This window comes from Sus scrofa, chromosome 4 (genome assembly GCF_054392235.1).
Source record: "Sus scrofa isolate SSC_HxYL_T2T_F1_AM1 chromosome 4, Sscrofa_HxYL_maternal_Yorkshire_Landrace_v2.0, whole genome shotgun sequence".
NCBI classification, from domain to species: Eukaryota; Metazoa; Chordata; class Mammalia; order Artiodactyla; family Suidae; genus Sus; species Sus scrofa.
The window spans coordinates 37,497,399-37,516,995 of NC_139386.1; the positions used below are offsets into that span (position 1 = coordinate 37,497,399).

The 19,597-nt window shown below is 34.9% G+C and overlaps 1 protein-coding gene across 33 annotated transcripts in view; it reads right to left on the reverse strand.

Moving 5' to 3' along the window:
- Window positions 1–19,597, reverse strand: part of VPS13B (vacuolar protein sorting 13 homolog B) — a 729,842-nt gene that overhangs the window by 384,391 nt on the left and 325,854 nt on the right. For all 33 annotated transcript variants that reach the window (XM_085021978.1, XM_085021986.1, XM_085021974.1 and 30 more), the window contains one exon: window positions 16,855–17,089. In XM_085021978.1, the coding sequence (XP_084878104.1) occupies window positions 16,855–17,089 (235 nt within the window). The remainder of the gene's footprint in view (window positions 1–16,854; window positions 17,090–19,597) is intronic.

Consider the following 19,597-nt stretch of genomic DNA (forward strand, 5'->3'; position numbering starts at 1 on the left):
AAGGATCCAGCATTTCCATGAGCTACAGCATAAGCTGTGGAAGCGACTTGGATCCGGTGTTGCTGTGGCTGTGGTGTAAGGGTAGCAGCTGCAGCTCCAATTCACCCTCAGCCTGGGAACTTCCATATGCTCAGGTGTGGCCCTAAAAAGACAAATAAAAAAAAAATATATATATATAACCAACACTAATGTACTTCAGATGAAATTATGTAAAAGAAAATGAGCATGACAGAGCTTTGGGACAAAATGAGCATGACAGATTTGGGACAAAATTCAGTGTAAGGCTATGTGATACATGTGTCAACAATAGGGGAGGAAGACTTCATTAAATAATATTAACTTAAAACTGAGTGGAATCATAAAAATCACACAGTGTGGATTTCCTTATATTGTATTACATGTTGCTAATTTTTCACAAAACTAGAAGCAGAAGGACTGATTTAGATAACAAAAAAATTCTCTCAAAAATATACATTTCAAAAATTTTATTATCAATGTTGGATTACGAAGAGTGATTAATTATATAGACCCTCACCATATACATCTAAATCACAATGTTCAATATTGGTGGGCAGGAATCAATATTTTGGAAAGATAATCGGCCTTTTTTTTTTTTTTTTTTTTTAAAGGGCCAAACCCACAGTATATATAAGTTCCCATATTAGGGGTCTAATCGGAGCTACAGCTGGCAGCCTACACCACAGCCACAGCAATGCCAGATCCGAGCTGTGTCTGCAACCTACACCACAGCTCACAGCAATGCTGGATCCTTAACCCACTGAGGGAGGCCTGGGATTGAACCTGCAACCTCATGGTTCCCAGTCAGATTTGTTTCCATGCACCATGACAGGAACTCCAATAATCAGTCTTTCTAAAGATGCTATACTTTACCATAGGAAAAAGTATGTGTACTTGGTGCCAAGGTGAATGACTTTATAAACACCAATATGGAAAATGAAGAAGGAAAGTTGGTCAAAATTAGAGATACCACCCCTCAGTTTTCTTTCTTTCATACATAACCTCTGTCATTAAGTCTTCGAAACACAAGAAAAGTGCCCTTCTCTTCTTTTTTACTTTTTTCTCTGTGTCTCCAAATCCTTTATGGCTCAGGCAAGTTTTTATTTCAAATATGAATTAGCATAACCAGGAATATTTTACTAATTGTGAGGGGTAACAATTTGGAGATGGATACATTGCTTTCTACCAATATAAATAAGCCAAAGGGCTGACACTGTTTCCCCAAACCACTTAGCACTTACATGATTTAAAGACAGTTGAGATAAAGGTTTTCCTTAATTCTAAGTGATGTTAATTTAAGTATTGGAAACATTCAAAGAATGAAAGCACTAAAAAATGGTATAAAGTGTAATCAGTTCTCCTGGATGAAGAGAACTGCTGACATGTCTGGAAGAGAAGGAAATGAAAATGAGCAGCCTACAGTTTTATTTGCTCTGTAACCAAAATTCTACATTTGGAAGAAAATACTGCTTTGTATTAGGAAATGTAAAATGTATTGCATGGATCAGATAATAAAATGTAAATGTAAAAAAATAAAAGTATGTTATATAAAGATATATTTAAAATATGATTATTAAATTATGATAAAATAACACATCAAATTTGTGAAATATTTTCTTCACATCTAGAACTCCAAGCATTCAATGCTAACTACTGTTCATTTCTGAAAGTTATTACTGGTTTAATCATCAACATTTCACTACTTCATAAAGAAATATAATACTGCTTTTTAAGATTTTTTAAAACTTACGATTGCAATTATAAATGATTCAAAACCAGAACAAGAACAATTATTGCCCTTAAAAATAACCTCAAAAACTAGCACTGTCCTTCAAGCAACAAAGGTATTAGTAACTACTTTACAGTTTTTAAAGAGATGTTAAAATGACAGCAATGTAGGATTTGTTTAAGGTCATAGCTAATAAGACATACCCTCAGTTTCTCTAACTTGTCAAGAAATATGACAATTCTACATATTTCCTAACCACTAATGGCACTCCTCACCTCACATAAATCATTATGCAAAGACAACTACATAATTAAGGAAACAAAATATTTATTGGGTCTTATGATTTAGGCATTAAGATATATGGGTTATAACTTAAATTATAAATATAAGGTATTTTAACTATCCTTATTCTTAAATGCTGATTTTTGCTTCCTAATCGTTTTTTACTTTAGCTTTTAAAAATAACGGAATAGGAGTTTCTGTTGTGGCACAGCGAAAGCAAATCCAACTAAGAACCATGAGGTTGTGGGTTTGATCCCTGGCCTCGCTCAGTGGATTAAGGATCTGGCATTGGTGTGAGCTATGGTTTAGGGCACATACATGGTTCAGATCTGATGTTGCTGTGGCTGTGGCATGGGCCAGCAGCTATAGCTCCGACTGGACCCCTAGCTTGGGAATTTCCACATACTGAGGGTGCAGCCCTAAAAAAAAAAAAAAAAAAAAAGAACTCAATAGCTAATTATCCCTTTTTAAGCTACTAAATTGAATATGTATTTTACAAACATTGTGCTCTCAAAACTTTAAAAACTAAGAAAGATGCTTAGGTCATGATTCCCTTTCCAAAATATTTTTAGCTATATACATTATATTTATAACAATAAGAATAATTAGAAACATTTACAATACAAATATCCTAGAAGTTCAATATTTTTATCATTTTTCTTACCACAAAATACAGTACATGTAGTCACTTTAGTCGATTTGGGTCAAATCTATTTTGAGTTAAACCTTCCCAAGACTTCTACAAATGAAGTATTTTCAACTGTTACTGGATGAAAGTTGAGACTAATGTAGAAAGGCTTTGCCATGCTAACTCTCCTAATAAACAAGCATTTGTGAGCAATAAAAGGTACACATTTGTGTGTTCATTTTATTTTACTGACAGAGCATATCAACTCACTTAAGTTGATAAACTAGTTTACTGAGTGCAGTAGATACTCTTGACACTGTTTCAACAGGAGAATGAGCCTGGATTTTGCACCAGACCAACTTAGGTTAGAATCCTAGCTCTATCTATCCCTAGGTGTTGGAGGAGAAATGCTAAAAATTCCTAAATCCTATGCTTTTTCCTCGTGAAGCACTGAGCCATTTCATGACTTTTCTCTTTGTAAGAATTGAGTGGATTCAATTATAGTAAAAGAACCAACTTAGTGACAAAGAAAAAATGGAAGAAAGTTTTAACAAGGTAAAAAGTCAAGCCCTGATGAATTTCATTCCTTTCATTATTTAGTATTATTTGAATGTTATTCTTTTTCTTCTTTTTTTGCCTTTTAGGGTGGCACCTGTGGCATAAGGAAGTTCCCAGGCTAGGGGGCAAATTGGAGCTACAGTTACCGGCCCACGCCACAGCCACAGCAACACCAGATCTGAGCAGCATCTACGACCTGCACCACAGCTCATGGCAATGCTGGATCCTTGACCCACTAAGGGGGGGCCAGGGGTCAAACCCACATGCTTATAGATCCTAGTCAGACTCATATCCATTGGAGCCATGATGGGAATTCCTGAATTTTTGTAAAAGGCAGGACGTTCATGGATGACCACAGGACTCCTTCAGTTCAAGAAAATTATTTCAAATTCTAAATAAGTTTGAATTAATGAATTTGATTTTGTGAAGAGCTCATACAAAAGGGAATCATAGGGAAGAAAACCTGGGTCCTGGAGATCAAGGGGTTTTTTGGTATACCCATGGCTTGGCATATGGAAGTTTCCAGGCCAGAGATTGAATCTGAGTTGCAGTTGTGACCTATGCCATAGCTGCAACAATGCCAGATCCTTAACCCACCACACTGGGCCAAGAATAATCTAACCTGAGCCTCAACAGTGACCCAAGATGCCACAAAGACAACCCTGAATCTTAATCCACACTGCTACAGTGGGAACTTCTGGAGATCGTGTTTATCTATAACTTGGCGCCTAAAGCGTGGCTTCATTCTTGGGGGTTAAGGTGAACCACTTCAAAAAACACACTAAAGCTGACAGGTATAGCCAGGAACCAGCTTTGAAATTAAGAATGGAGCAATTTTTGATATTGAAAATAGCTTTTACTCTGTAACATAACATTCTATTAAGTTATTAGTGCCATATGATGGGCAATCTAGGTCAAAGAAATGCCTGAGAATATAAAAAAGGAATAGGAAAGCCAGATAAGTGACAATCTTATAGATTTATAAACCACCAGTGAAAGGGTAATAGCTTCAGTATAGGTATAGATAAGAATATCTAGTAAAACTGTAAATATGAACAGCACCTATCTTTAAAGAATGAACACAGGAAAAGGATTCCATAAAAGATGGAAGTAGCCATGATCCACAGAAAACAAACCAAAGAAAGTGACTATCCAGAAGTTAAAGAGTTTCAAAAAATGAATCAATGAACAACATCAAGGATTAAAAGTTTTCCACTGAATTTGCAACCAAAAGCTTCGTTCTGTTGAAAAAATTGAAACTTTAGCATATTCATATGACAAAACGGTTAAAGAGATTATAATTGATAAAGCAAATTCTTTAAAAACACAGTTCATAATACATTGTAGGCACTCAATAAATATTTGTTTTGAGAAGGAAAGAAGGAAGGAAAAGGAGGAAGGGAAGGAGGGAGAAGAAAGGAAAGAAGGAAGGGAGGAAAGAAAGAAAGGGTAAGAAAGGAAGGGAGGGAGGGAGGAAGGAGGGGGAAAGGGAGGGGCAGAGGGAGGGGAAAGTAGAAAAGGAGAATGGGAGGGAGGGACAGAGATGGATAAACGTATAAAAATGCTTGGGTCATAAAATGATGACAGAAGACTAAAGACTTACTCCAGTTACCGCAGATTCATTTATCAAACAAATATTTACTCCATTAATTACATCCTATACATTATTCTAGGACCTAGGAAGAGGGCAGTGGTCAATACAAACTCACTTTTCCCATGCAACTTGCATTCTAGTTGCAGAAAGAAAAATGATAATTAAATAACATATAATATGCTGATGGTTGTAAATGCTCTGAAGAATAATTAAGCAGGGTAATACCACAGGGGATGGTGCTGCCACTTTAAGATAGGACAGTCCAGTAATCTGCTCTGATAAATGACCTTTAGTGAAGATATGAGTCATGAAGCTACTTGGGAAAAAAAATGTTCTAGAAGGTGAATAGTGAGTGCAAAGGCCCTGCAGCAGGACCATGTCTGGATGGGAAGTTGCCAATGCTTTTGTTAAAGGCATAAAGATGTAGTATGTTAAGTAGAGAAAATAATCAGATAACCTGGAGAAAAGTGGTGAGAATTTATAGTACTTTTATAAGGAGTGGGAAGGCATTAAAGGAATTATTAAAAGTTTACCAAATTATCAATAAGGGCCAGAAGCAGTTTTTTCAAAAAACTGTCAAAAATTTCAAAAAAAGAAGGTAAAATGTCATATAGCTGGAAGGATCCAAAGCTACACTTCCTTCCGAGAAACTGAAAATCCACCATATCCAAAATATATAAAGAACACATGCAACTCGGGATCATAAAAAGTCTGATTAAAAAGTGGGCAGACAGGACAAAATTGACAGAACACTGTAAACCAGCAATAATGTAAAAAATAAAAATCATTATAAAATAAAAAAATAAAATACAACATAAAAAGCGGGCAGAGGACCTGAATAAACATTTTTCCAAATAAGACATACACAGTTGGCCAATAGACCAATGAAAAGGTGCTCAACAAAACTAATTGTTAGGGAAAGGCAAATCAAAACCACAATAAGGTAATATCTCACACCTGTCAGAATGGCAATTATCAAAAAGACTAAATAACAAGTATTAGGATGTAGAGGAAAGGGAGCCCTGTGCACACTGCTGATAGGAATGTCAACTGGTATAACCACTATCAAAAACAGGATGAAAGCTGCTCAAAAAATTAAAAACAGAACTACCATAGGATTTAGCAATTCCACTTCAGCTATTTATCTGATGAAAACGAAAACACTACTAGAAAAAGATATGTGCATCTCAGTGTCCATAGCAATATTACTCGCAATGCCCAAGAGAGAGAAGCAACCTCAGAGTCCACCAATAGATGAACACATCAAGAAAATGTGGGTATTGTGAGGAGGAAGAGGTCAAGATGGCAGAGTAGGAGTGTGGTAAACTCACCTCCCCCAATGAACAAGTCAGAAATACACTTACATGCGGGACAACTCTCACAGAAAAAGTGAAGGCTAGCAGAAAAAAAAAAAAAAAAGACCATGCTATGATCAAAGGTGTAAAGAAAAATCCACAGGAAGTCAGGCAGGAAGGGAGATGTAATCAGGTGGGGACCTGTGCTCTTTATAGGGGACCCAGAATAGGGAGGGTATATCAAGAGCTCAGAGATCCTCCCTTGGAAGTGAGCAGTTCAAACCACATATTGAGCACTTCAGCCCTAGAATCCAAAACTGGGAAGATGAGTCCCTTTAGCTGCTTGAAAAACCAATAGGTCTTAGCACAGGTTTGTAAGACACCAAGGCTGTGTTCCTGAAGAACACATACACGCACACACAGTTGCTAACTCCTTGGACCACAAGAGAGGAAGTGGACCGAAATTGTACAGGGATCTAGCAGATTTCCTGTGACAGTTAAGGCACATGCCCCAGCCCACAGGCAAGTGTGGCTGCTCCAGCCCCTCTAGAGCTTTGACTGGCTCAGCTCCCCTTGGCGCAAAGGATGCCACTGCCAAGGAAAGTGTGCACTTCATGGGGATGGAGCCAGTCAGACCAGCACTGCATCTAAAAAAGGCAAGAGTGGCCATTACTGGTGCTGAAAGAGAGGGGCCAGGAACATTCCAGCTTTAACAGGGGGACCACACTGCATGCCCTCTCTGGGCCCTCTTGTTCCAGATACACTCCCCTCTGGGGTGAAGGTGCCATTGCCAGGAGGGAATAGAGTACACACTTAGAGGGAATGGAACCAGCTCACACTTGGCTCTAGCCACTGCTAAGTTAGCAACTAGAAGATAAGATCTGAAGATCTAAGGCACATCATAATGATTAGAGTCAACAATCCTATATTAACACACATCAAATTTGCTAAGAGACTAGACCTTAAATGTATGCATCACAGAAAATAAATAATTCTGTGACTTGATAGAAATGTTAGCTAACACCACAGTGGTAATCACATTGCAATATCTAAGTGTATGAAACCAGCAATGTTGTACACCTTAAACTTACACAATTTTATATGTCAACTATATCTCAATTTAAAAATTGCCTTTAATGAGAATATACTACCTTAGTATCATTTAAAAAGCCGTATTTTTAAGATCTTAAGACACTGTAAATTATATAGTTTATTTTTAAAAGGTGAGCAGGAAAAATATGGTGCATATTAGATCTGCCATATTGGTTTTTGTTTGTAAAATAAATGTGTTTGGGGGTTGGGCAATGTAAAATTAACAGGAAATAAATAAAGGTTGTTTGTGCAGCCTTTCAAAGTAACAGAACTTGCAGCTAAACAAATGATTCAGAAAAATGAATGTGAGCTACTGAGAACAATGTCTACAGTAATTATATTAAATATGTTAATGCAGTTCAACAGCTTAACTTCATTTGTTATACATATATGATGGCTTTCAAGAGATGTATTTTAAAATAATAACATCAAGAACAAATCTGAAGCTCTTTTCTGAGCTTTCACCTTTCCTTAGAAAATCTAATTTACATACGGTTTAAGAATTAAAGTCAAAGACACAGAGTAAAACTGGGGGAAAAGAACTCTTGCAATACTACATTACCATCTTTCAGAACAGCAGAAATTTTTAAAAAAATTTTTTCTGACATATATTTGACTTACAATGTTGTGTTAATTTCAGGTGTAGAGCAAAGTGAATCAGTTATACATATACATATATCCATTTCTTTGCAGATTATTTTCTCATCCAGATTATTATTTCTTTATTTTTATTTTTTTACAGAATATTGAGTAGATTTCCTTGTGGTATATAGTAGGTCCTGGTTACTTATCTATTTTATATATAGTACTGTGTATATGTTAATCCCAACTTTCTAATTTACCTGTCCCCACATTTCCACTTTGGTAATCAAAAGTTTGGTTTTGAAATCTTTGAATCTGTTTCTGTTTTGTGAATAAATTCTTTAGAACAATAGAAATTGTTTTTCTTTTTCTTTTTAGGGCCTCATCTGTGGCATATGTAAGTTCCCAGGCTAGGAGTCAAATGAGAGTTGCAGCTGCCAGCCTACACCACCATCACAGCAATGTCAGATCCAAGCCCCATCTGAGACCTACACTACAGCTTACAGCTACACCAGATCCTTAACCCCACTGATTGCGGCCAGGGATTGAACCCGAATTCTCATGGACACTAGTTGGGTTCTTAACCCACTGAAGCACAATGGGAACTCCCAGAACAAGTGCAAATTATGATTATCAAACTATGATATTAAAAAAAAATCTATATTGCAACAATACACATGAGCCACTAAGGCGATCAGAACTACATGGAAAATAGCCCTCATATTTTTCAAAGATGTTCAACAATTTTCACATCAGTTTCTATTAAAACTTACTAAATCCAACAACAGCAGAGTTTTAATTTATAAATGATCTCAATATTCCATCTCTGTCAAAATATTTTATTAAAGTCACAGGCAACTCTTTCACAAAAGGAAAAACAAACCTCTGCTAGGCACAAGGTAGAAACCCATCTGCTCAGAGGTGTGAGCTGGATATAGCAAATTACATCTGCAAGCCTCACCGCAATATGTTCTCTAATGAAACTCAAGATGTTGATTTTGACCCAAACACCCTACACAGATTGAATCTGGCTATATTAGAGATCATCTCTCCTTTCCCATGGCAACTGAAAGCAGATGACACGTTTCAACAAACAGTTCCTCATTCTGAAGCTTAGAAGTCTAAGTTCAGACTACAAGAAGCCTCAAATCTATAATGAGAACACTTTTTGTTCATCCTGTTGATAATCTTTGTAATGCTGGAAGCTTTTTTTACATGTTGGTCATATCATAATGACTAGTTTGTTATATCTTGAATCTAAAACAACTGACTTCAAAAATTAAAGTTTTAACAGAAATTTAGAACTCCACAGTGATAACTGAATAACACCAAAGACAAAGATCAAGAGAAAATTAACTTCACAGGAGTTAAAAGGACAAGTTAAAAAAAAAAAAACATAAAGAAATGAAACAAAGTTTTAATTGAAAACATGTCCTTCATAGCCACCAAAGTCAAACGGAGAAATAGCAAAATTTTATTTAAAAATTCAAAGTTGTTTTCTAGAGTAGAATACAGTCAAAGGGTCATTAAGTCCCATTTTTGCTTATGTTATCCTGATGTGGTCTCTGTTGTTTACAACCAAAGCATATTAAGTTGTATATATATACATATACACACATACACACGTATCATCCCCACTCTTTTTTTTTTATCTTTTCTAGGGCCGCTCCCGCAGCATATGGAGATTCCCAGGCTAGGGGTCTAATCGGAGCTGTAGCCTCTGGCCTACGCCAGAGCCACAGCAACGGGGGATCCGTGCCGCATCTGCGTGCGACCTACACCACAACTCACAGCAACACCGGATCCCCAACCCACCGAGCAAGGCCAGGGATCGAACCCACAACCTCATGGTTCCTAGTCGGATTCATTAACCAATGAGCCATGGTGGAAACTCCCCATTCTTCTCTCTTAAATAATTTTTGTGTTTTGTTTTTTGCTTTTTAGGCCTATACCCCAGCATATGGAAGTTCCTAGGCTAGGTGTCAAATTGTAGCTACAGCTGCCAGCCTATGACCCAGACACAGCAACGCTGGATCCTTAACCTACTGAGCAGGGCCAGGGATCAAACCCACATCCTCATGGATACAAGTCAGATTTGCTTCTGCTGAGGCATCACAGGAACTCCCTTAGAAAATTTTTTAAGATTGTGAATGTGTTATATCAATTCTTCACTTTCAGTTTAGTCCTGAGGCCATCATCATCTGACTAGCATTAACACTATTCCGCTTAAAGTATTGGGATAAGAGAAATCGATCGCCTAAAACTGTCAAGTCCCTTTCACACCTTTTAGTCTTCATCTTGTTAGGCAGCTGTGCTACAGTTACACGACTTAATCATCTGTCTTCCAGGAGACTACTGCCTCATGGTTTTTCCCCTTACTTACCTTACCTTTTACTTGTAAGTTTCCATCACAGATTATTCTTTTCCTTTCATCCAATTAGTGTTCCCCTCTTTTTCTATCTGTTTGTCTCTGTTTAAGGGATCACATTTTTTTTCATGGTTTTCCCTGCTATCATTATGTATCTCTAACAATAATGCCTTTTTTAAGTTCTAGACTCATATACGCAAAAGCTTATTAGATAATTTAACTAAATGCCCCACAAACACTTCACAGTATTCCCAAACTAAATTCATCCCTCTCATCTTTCACACTCAAAATTAAGTCGCTTTCTTTATTTGTAATTATAATTTTAACTGTATAAACTTCTACATAGATATCGCAATTAGGAACCATGGAGTTATTCTATACATTTACTTTTCCTTCACCATTAGTAACTAGCCCAATCACAGTTTCATTAATTTTGGCTAATGTCAAATATTTCTCTATGCTTTCCCATTTTTCCCATTCCAATCACCAAGATTCTGGTTCTGATAATTTTAGACAATTATAAAAGCTAGACACACTATCTAACTAATCTCCTTGACTCCAATTTTCCTATCTTCCCCTGCACCCATTCCCCCCGGTCTCCACCAAATTCATCCTCTACACTTACCAAAAAAAAAAGAAAAAAAATGAGTTGAACATAAAACAATAGTATCACAGAAGCAGACTAGAAAACAGTATAATCAGAAGGTGGTATAGATTTAGTCACATTCCATATCTGTTGAAAATGACTAAAAATATTTATCTGCATTCTTAAACCAGCAAAATGACAGAGGAAAAAAAGCATTCTAAGCCAAAATGAGTAGGTGAACAGGAGAAGACAAAACAGCAAATAAGTAATGTTACCAAATTTTTAAACATGGGAAGATAATAGATAAACAGCAAGTGACTGATGCCTGGAGGGATAACTATAAAGGATCTATCTGATTCATGACATCTATCCTTCAACAGGTTCTAATACTCGAATATGTTTCAAAAAGAGAATGCAGAGTGACACCAAAACCAGGAGGACTATTTGAAAACTGAAAATGAAGAGACCTCCAGATTCTTTCTCCATCTACGCATAGGTGTAAAGATAAACTACTCTTTAAACATATCCATCAAAGGGTTATACCCAGATACTTTACAATCTTAAAGGAAAAAAGATGGTTTTTCCTAAGAAGTTAATATCTATAGTTTTTTTAATGCCTGAAAAAGTTTTAAATATCTTGAAATAATCTCCTTTCCTTAGGGCAGGTTTGACCAATGAGAATAACCAGATGGTTAAAAACTTGTTTCTACTTTAGGTTTCAATGTTGATTATACAGTCACTCTATAGTCTCCTAGGGAGTATGAAAAAATAGACTTTAGAAGGTTCTATTTGATTCTAGGCCTCTCCATCTGGTATATAATTTTTATTTTAAGTTTAAAATAAACTAAGATGCTAACTCAGTTCTAGAAGAAAAATCAGAAAATATAATAACACCTTATGCTTTAAAGACATAGACTTCTATAGCTCTTAAGTCACTCATAAAACACTGGAATAATAAGAATAAAATAATTTATCATATGAAAAGGACAAACAACTGAAGTTGGCAGGAGTGCTGTAGAAATAAGGTGAATACTGAAGAGATAAAAAATAGTAGGGTAGTATGTATCAGTCATTTCGTAAAATCCATTAGAAAAAGAGGGGTTAAAATAGCCTCATAACATCTTTCAATCACTTGAGGGATTCTAATACCAGAAGTATAGTAGAAATAGTGCCCTGAAGGACCCTTGTGCTAAAAACAAATGAAAATGGTGAATATATTTATAAAATGTTTGCATATAACACATACTATGATTAAAACTTGTATCTGTTTACACAGGCACACAAACACAAATTGGAACACACATTATATCTCCTAAAATTTATTAATGAGTTTCTCCAAAAAGTAAGGATTAAGGCATGGGAATGAGAGAAGCCAGAAACTAAAGAAATGTTCAAAAGTAGTGAGATTGAACACTCTTGTTCACAAATAAGGCTGATTAAAGATTAAGCCCTAGGGCAATCTGTAGTATAGAAATTAATAGGACATAAGCTTTGCATGCATACTTACGTTAGAGTAAACTAGAAATAAAACTGTCCCATTTTTCCGCTCTCTACATGCCCTATTAAAACGCTGCCAGAAAACTGAACCTTGAATAGAACAACATCAATACCCATAACCACAAGCCAAGCCTCATAAGAGGTTGTAACTTGAATTTTTTTTAATCTGAGTGGCATAAAAACTTCCAACAAGGAAGTTAGTTTCAAGTGGTCCTAAACTGGAAAACTCCCAACGTATCAGAAGTAAGTTCAAGCATGCATAGGAGGAATCTTTCAGCTAGTCTTCAAAGAATTTCTAGAGAGAAATTTCTAAGGAAAATAAGAATGCCCTCCTTAACAAAAAGAAGCAACAAAGAAACAAACAAAAAAAATGTACCAGAAATACTAGGTCTAATAGGCAAGAGTCAGCAGAGATTAGACAATAATATAAAATAAATGATTCAAGTATTAAGAAATACAAGGAAGCTCTAAAAATTATGAAAAAAGCAAGGAGTTTTAAAGAGCAATCAAAACGAAAAGAATATTATAATTTTTTTTTTTTTGCTTTTTGCATATGGAAGTTACCAGGCCAGGGGTCAAATCAGAGCTACAGCTGCCAGCCTATGTATACCACAGTCACAGCAATTCTGGATCTCCGACACACTGAATGAGGCCAGGGATTGAACCTGCATCCTCATGGATACTAGTTAGATTTGTTTCCACTGCGCCACAATGGGAACTCCCTACAATTTAAAATTTAATGAAGTGTCATAGAGTTCAAAAACAGGAAAATTAATTGATGGTTTTAGAAGTCAAGATGCAGTTTGAATCTGAAGAAAAAGAGTCTTGGCAGGGACTAGAGAAGATCTTCTGGGTACTGCTAATATTTTTGATCTTGATTCAGATGCAGGCAACATGGGTAGGTTTATTTTATAAAACCTATGAAGCTATATTCTAAGAGTTGTGCAGTTTTCCATTTGATGTATTCAAATTCTATAAAAGTGCATCCTAAAAAATTTAATGAATTTTAGCAGCATATCAGACATAACTTTAAAAAATTAATGAAATGGAGGATCAGATTAAAGAAATTACTCAGAATGCAGGTTAGCAAGTCAAAGTGAAAACATATACAAGTAAAAAGAAGAGACAAGAAAAATATAGTACAAAAGTGATTAAAAGGAATTCCCATTGTAGCTCAACAGGTTAAGAACCCCAAACAGTGTCCATGAGAATGTGGGTTTGATCCCTGGCCTTGCTTGGTGGGTTGAGGATCCAGCATTGCAGTAAGTTGTGGAGTAGGTCACAGAGGTGGCTTGGATTCAGTATTGCCGTGGGTATGGCATCAGCTGGCAGATGCAGCTTCAATCTGACCCCTAGACTGGGAATTTCCATTTGCCACAAGTGTGGGCATTAAAAAGAAAAAAACACGTGAAAAAAAATTCTAAAATATATTTAAGAAAGAATAAAGCACAGGCAATATATAAAGAGATAATGCCAGAAAACTTGCATAAGTTGTAAAAGACACCAATACTAAAACTTTAAAACACATACACTAAAAAAACTCTGGAGTTCCCTAGTAGCCTTGTGGCTAAGGACCTGGCATTGTCACTGCTGTGGCTGGAGTTTGATCCCTGGCTCAGGATCGAACACGCCATAGGCAAGGCCAAAATAAAAATTAAAAAATAAAAAATTCTAGAAGGTGCCAGCAAGAAAGGACAAAATATTTTTAGGGACATACAAACTGCTAATGGATCCTGAACAATGAAAAAGAGTCAGCACAACAAATATCTTTAACAAGCCAGGCAAAAACAGTAACTACCAATAAGATATTGTACATCCACCAATATATCTTTCAAAATGGAGAACCAAAAAAATACATTTTCAAACAAACAAAATTAAGTTTACTAACTACAAATCATCACAAAAAGGCAGAAGGAAACTGATTTGAGATAGAATAAAGGACTGAGTTGTATGTAAGAAGGAATGTCTCACTAGTATATGAGTCAGCAAATACGGCCTATGATCAAATTTGGCTATTAGATTTTGTGAACTGAATTTTATAGAAAAATACAGTCATGTCAATTCATCAACAGCTGCACTACAAAGCAGAGTTGAGTACTTGAAACAGAAACCATATAGCTGGTAAAACTGAAAATATTTACTATCTGGCCCCTTACTAAATAAATTTCCCAAATTGTGTCCTGGTTTTATACACATGCAATAAATATAAACAATTACTTTTTTAAGTGATAACCAGTTAATCCAGAGAGGATGATTGAGTTAAAGTATTTTAAGACCTGTGTATTGTTCAGAGGCAGAGTAAATAGCTTGGTTTACTGCATAATTTAATAAATTAAATATGCAGCATCATATTTCTAGGAGCAGATTTGATTTTGAGTAAAGGATGTTAATTTCTAAGATTGGAAGAAAAAGGTCCAGGAATAATTTCCAACACAGCAGGGGAAACACAGCATTAAAAGAACATATATTACAATAAAAAGGAAACTAATTCAATTGTTAATTAAACAAATAACTAAAACATTTAGTTAAGATAGTGAAAATACAATGAGAGAATGGGAGACAAAAGAAGATCTACAAATGGTGGCTAACAAGCACATGAAAAGATGCTGAGCATCATTCATTAGTCATTAGGGAAATGAAAATCAAAACCATGAGATATCGCTTTACACCTACTGGGATGGCAAGAGCAAATAAAACATGTAATAACAAGTGGTGACACAGATATGGATAAATTAATATTGTAAATCAACTATACTTCAATAAAAAAAAAGATAGGCACAAATCAGAACCTTCGTACATTGATGTGGGATTATAAAATGGAACAGACATTTTGAAAAACAGTCTATCAATTCCTTAAAAGCTAAGCACAGAGTTACCAAGTGACTCAAAAGGCCTACTCTTACATATGCACCTAATACAAATTAAAACATATGTCCATACAAAAAAAGTGTACAAGATAAACCGTAGCAGCATTATTCATAATAGCCAAAAAGCAGAAACAACCCAAATGTCAATCAAGCCATCAATGAATAAAGAAAATGTAGTTTATCCATGAAGTGAATTATTTATTCAGCCATAAAAAGGGAATGAAGACATATATACTATAACAGGAATCAACTCTGAAATTTAATAACTGAAAAAGTTAGTCATAAAAGACCACACATTTTGCTATTCCATTCTAATGAAATGTCTAGAATAAGCAAATTCATAGAGCTAGAAAGACAAGTGGTTCATACGGACTGAAGGGAAGGGAGAATGAGGAGTAATGCTAATGATACACCAATTCTTTTGGAGATATAAAACTATTCTAAAATTTGATGGTGATGATGGTTGCATAAATACACTAAAAATCATATAACCAAATACCTTAAAAGGAAGATTTTCACAAATATGAATTTTATCAGTGAGTTTTAACAAAAATAATCAAGGTACATATCATTTTAATCTTAAAATATTCCAGAATTAAAACAAAAAATGAGGGTGCACTCCCCAGCTCACTTTATGAAGCTACCATATTCTTGATATGACACGCAATAGCTGTTGTGATAAGCCATTCCCTATATCCAAAAACAAACAGCAAAGGACAAATATGTCCCATATGCTAGAGAAAAGACGCAGACAAAGAGCACATAAGAAGAACTTTGAAGAAGTTCCTTCTAACTCTTAGAATTCTACAATTTTATTGTAATGGTATTCATATTATTAAGTACCAACATTAATTTCTGGCAGTAAAATTATGCTTACTTTTGATAAATCTAAAAAAAATCCTAGATTTCAATGGAGATTTCAACAGAGAAAAGGAGGAAAAAAATCAACATCATGTCAAAGTCAAAAACTGCACAGACTGTATTTGCTTCTCAGTAACAGTACATGTGGTAATCTGAATGATATCAGGATTCAGACACTTACATTCTAATAATATGAACAAGGTGTTGACCTATTTAGCACTGTCAAAAATTTGAGGATTGTTATTAAAATATAGATTTACATTATTTACTTTGTGACTCAAAACTTTTCCAGGTTCACATACTATTTGAAATGAATACGTTAAAGTTCAAAAGGGTATGAGTGTGCAACTGAAAACACTGCAACATCAGAAATCAAGTATTTATTGAAAAAAGAGACATGGCTTAAATAACACAATTATCTACTTAAGTGAGTAATCTAGAAATAGATTATGATTGATGTAAATAACGTATCCATTTGACTATATATTTATAACATATCCATTCATAAGTCAAGTGGCTTAAATTAAGATCTACCCACTTAGAATTCTTACTTCAGACTAACGCAAACATCTGTAACCTTCTTCTCTGGTTAATTTTATCTATGTTTAGCATTTCAGTGATTATACTATACTGTATATGTTCTTTTGTAGATAGTCTCCATATATATTTAAATATGTTCAAAAGGTGAAGCTATCAATAAACAGCATCACTTAGTTCCTTTACTTTGTACATCGCTCTTTTTAGATTACTTTGTAAATCACTCAGTTCATTTCCATGCAGTTCTTCCAATGACAAGACTGATTTACAGATGCACTGGCATATTAGAAAAAAACCCAATAAACTAAAAATATCAGTATCAAATGTAGTAGCCATAGAAAGACTTTTTAAAAAATGTACCTTCTTCAAGGATGGGTCGTGGGATGACAAATGGAATCTCCTGCAGAGGTTCCATGTACTTGTGGCCAGCACTAACAATCTTGATTTGAGGCAAACAGAGGACAAGCATCCCAGGCATGCTGGTTTGTCCATGGTACCAACTTCTCACTGTTCCAGGAATGTCACCAGATACAATTGTACTCGGGGAAGGCAAGCTATCATTTGGGATGAACACACAGCAAGATTGTACTTCAAGCTGGAAATGAAAAGCAGAATCAAAATAATTGAATCAGACTAAATTTGAGAGTAAATGTATTCACAAACATCTAATATCTTTACCAGAATACACAGGCAAGCCAAAAAAAGAAAATATCCCATACTTAGGTCTTCGTGAGTTACTTTACTAAAGAATACAACAAACACTTGAAAAGGTGTTGCTTCTTGCTATAAATCTGATCAAAAGAACACAGTGACATGAAATGAAAACATATCTGCCTTTCCACAGTTCTTTCCAAGAAACATGATTGAGTCAGAAAATGTGCTGGCAAAAAAAGGTGAGAAAATCCTCCTTATTTTACAGTTCATTACATTTTGTTAACACCGGCTAAGGCCTTAGAACTGACTAGCATTTTATTGCTCTTACTTTAAAAAATAAAAAACCACAAACAGCTATTTCTGTGTGAATTTGTACTTTTTTTACTTTGCAGACTGAAATTTAAAGAAAAAAATATTTAAAATGTTCAGAGCTTATCTCTATACAAACATTAAAGGAGAACATATTTATAACATATAGTAGGAAATTCAGAGACTTAAAAATCAGAGAATGATTTCTTTTATCATGCTTTGAATTATAATAAATTGTGATTTCATGTAAAATGTTTATGTTCCCCTAGTCCCAGTGTGGTTATTTAGGGTGCCAAGCCCTTACAGAGTTAAAATAAGACTAAGTGTCCAAACAAAAAAATTGAATACATCATAAGTTCTTAATTCAAAAGCAAGGTAGGTTAAAGCCTATTAGTCTTAGTTGGCTCTCCTACAAGGTAATATTCTGTACCTGGTTAGTAAACTGCCCAAAAAGCCTAGCATACTTTTAAGAAAATAAAAAATATGACTTGTGAATTTCTATAAAATATCTGACATACAAAGGTGTTATCCTAACTTTTTATCTAATAAAAACTAAAGTTTGTTTGCTTGATAAATGTTTGGGTAGTCTAGGAAATTAAAATAACAAAGAGACTATATTTTATAAAAGAAAACTAAGAATATAGTAGTATCTCTTCTCTTGGGGTTAATATATTCCTTCAGGAGCGCATAATACGTAATAGGAGTGGAATTCTTGATATGATAAATATCAAGGCTAGTCTTATAAATTAAGTACGCTGGCCAGTCTCATAAATAAGCACACTTACTCATCTTTCCTTCGAGATTTCTCTGCATGGATAAATTGGTGAATTTGGTGAAAAAAAAATACAAGTATAATTTCACGAAAATAGATATACTGGTTCATAGACCATGGGATTTTTTAGTTCTACGATTTTATCTTGTAGCTCAGATAATCATACATTAAGTAGTTCATCAATCTAAGATCACAACACTTTAGTAGATATTCCCATTGTGGCTCAGTGGTTAACGAATCCGACTAGGAACCATGAGTTTGCAGGTTCAATCCCTGGCATCGCTCAGTGGGTAAAGGATCCAATGTTGCCGTGAGCTGTGGCGTTGCCCTGAGCTGTGGTGTAGGTTGCCACATGCAGCTCAGATCCCGAGTTGCTATGGCTGTGGTGTAGGCCAGCGGCTAAAGCTCCGCCTCAGCCCCTAGGCTGGGAATCTCCTTATGCCACAGGTACGGCCCTACAAAAGACAAAAAATAAATAAAAATAAGATCACAACACTTTAAACTTCTGAAATAGAAGTGTATATTTTCTCAGATGTATTACATTTATTTTTTAAATATATAATTTATTAATGATGTTAAAGTGCACAAGTGGCATACTGAGAACATATTCTCCTATATAAATTATAGTTATGAGGTCAAATGATGAAGAGCCAATATTTAACACATCATGTTAGGTATTGATGCTATGTTGAAAAATGTTTTCAACAATGTAAGTAATTAGTTTAATATGACACCATACACAAATTTAAATACAGATGTCCTGAGAAACAAATTTAAATTATGCCAAAATTTCCAAAATCACAGTGCATTCTAAATTCCCAGTAATTCACAAATAAATAATTAAATCAAATTTAAACAACCTGAATACAGAATTAACAGTATATTAGCCTGACACACATAACAACTCTAAAAAATAAACTTTATAAAATATGACACATGTTGTGGGGATTCTCTTAATGATAAGAACCAAAACATATACATAATCCCAATTGCTTAAACTTATTATAATGTTACATCTATTATATATACTAAAGCTATCACATAAATCTTTTTACACTTTTAAAATAACTGTTAAACTATATGTCTAAAATTGTGGTTTTAACGTAAAATGTTGAGTGATTTATGTAAGTGAATATAAATCTGCAGCAGTAAATTTTGCATTAATGTAAGGATCTGACAATCCAAGGGAAAGAAAATGAAGTAATCTGCCAGTAAGAAGTCCTCAAACCGGGGGTCAGATCATGTTCATGGAAACCATCTGGTTGAGACCCTCTGAGCCACACCAAAACACAAATGATCTTTTAAAAAAATATCCTATTCATTAATGCATCACAGCTGCACTGAGTGTTACTTCATTTTTCCATGGCA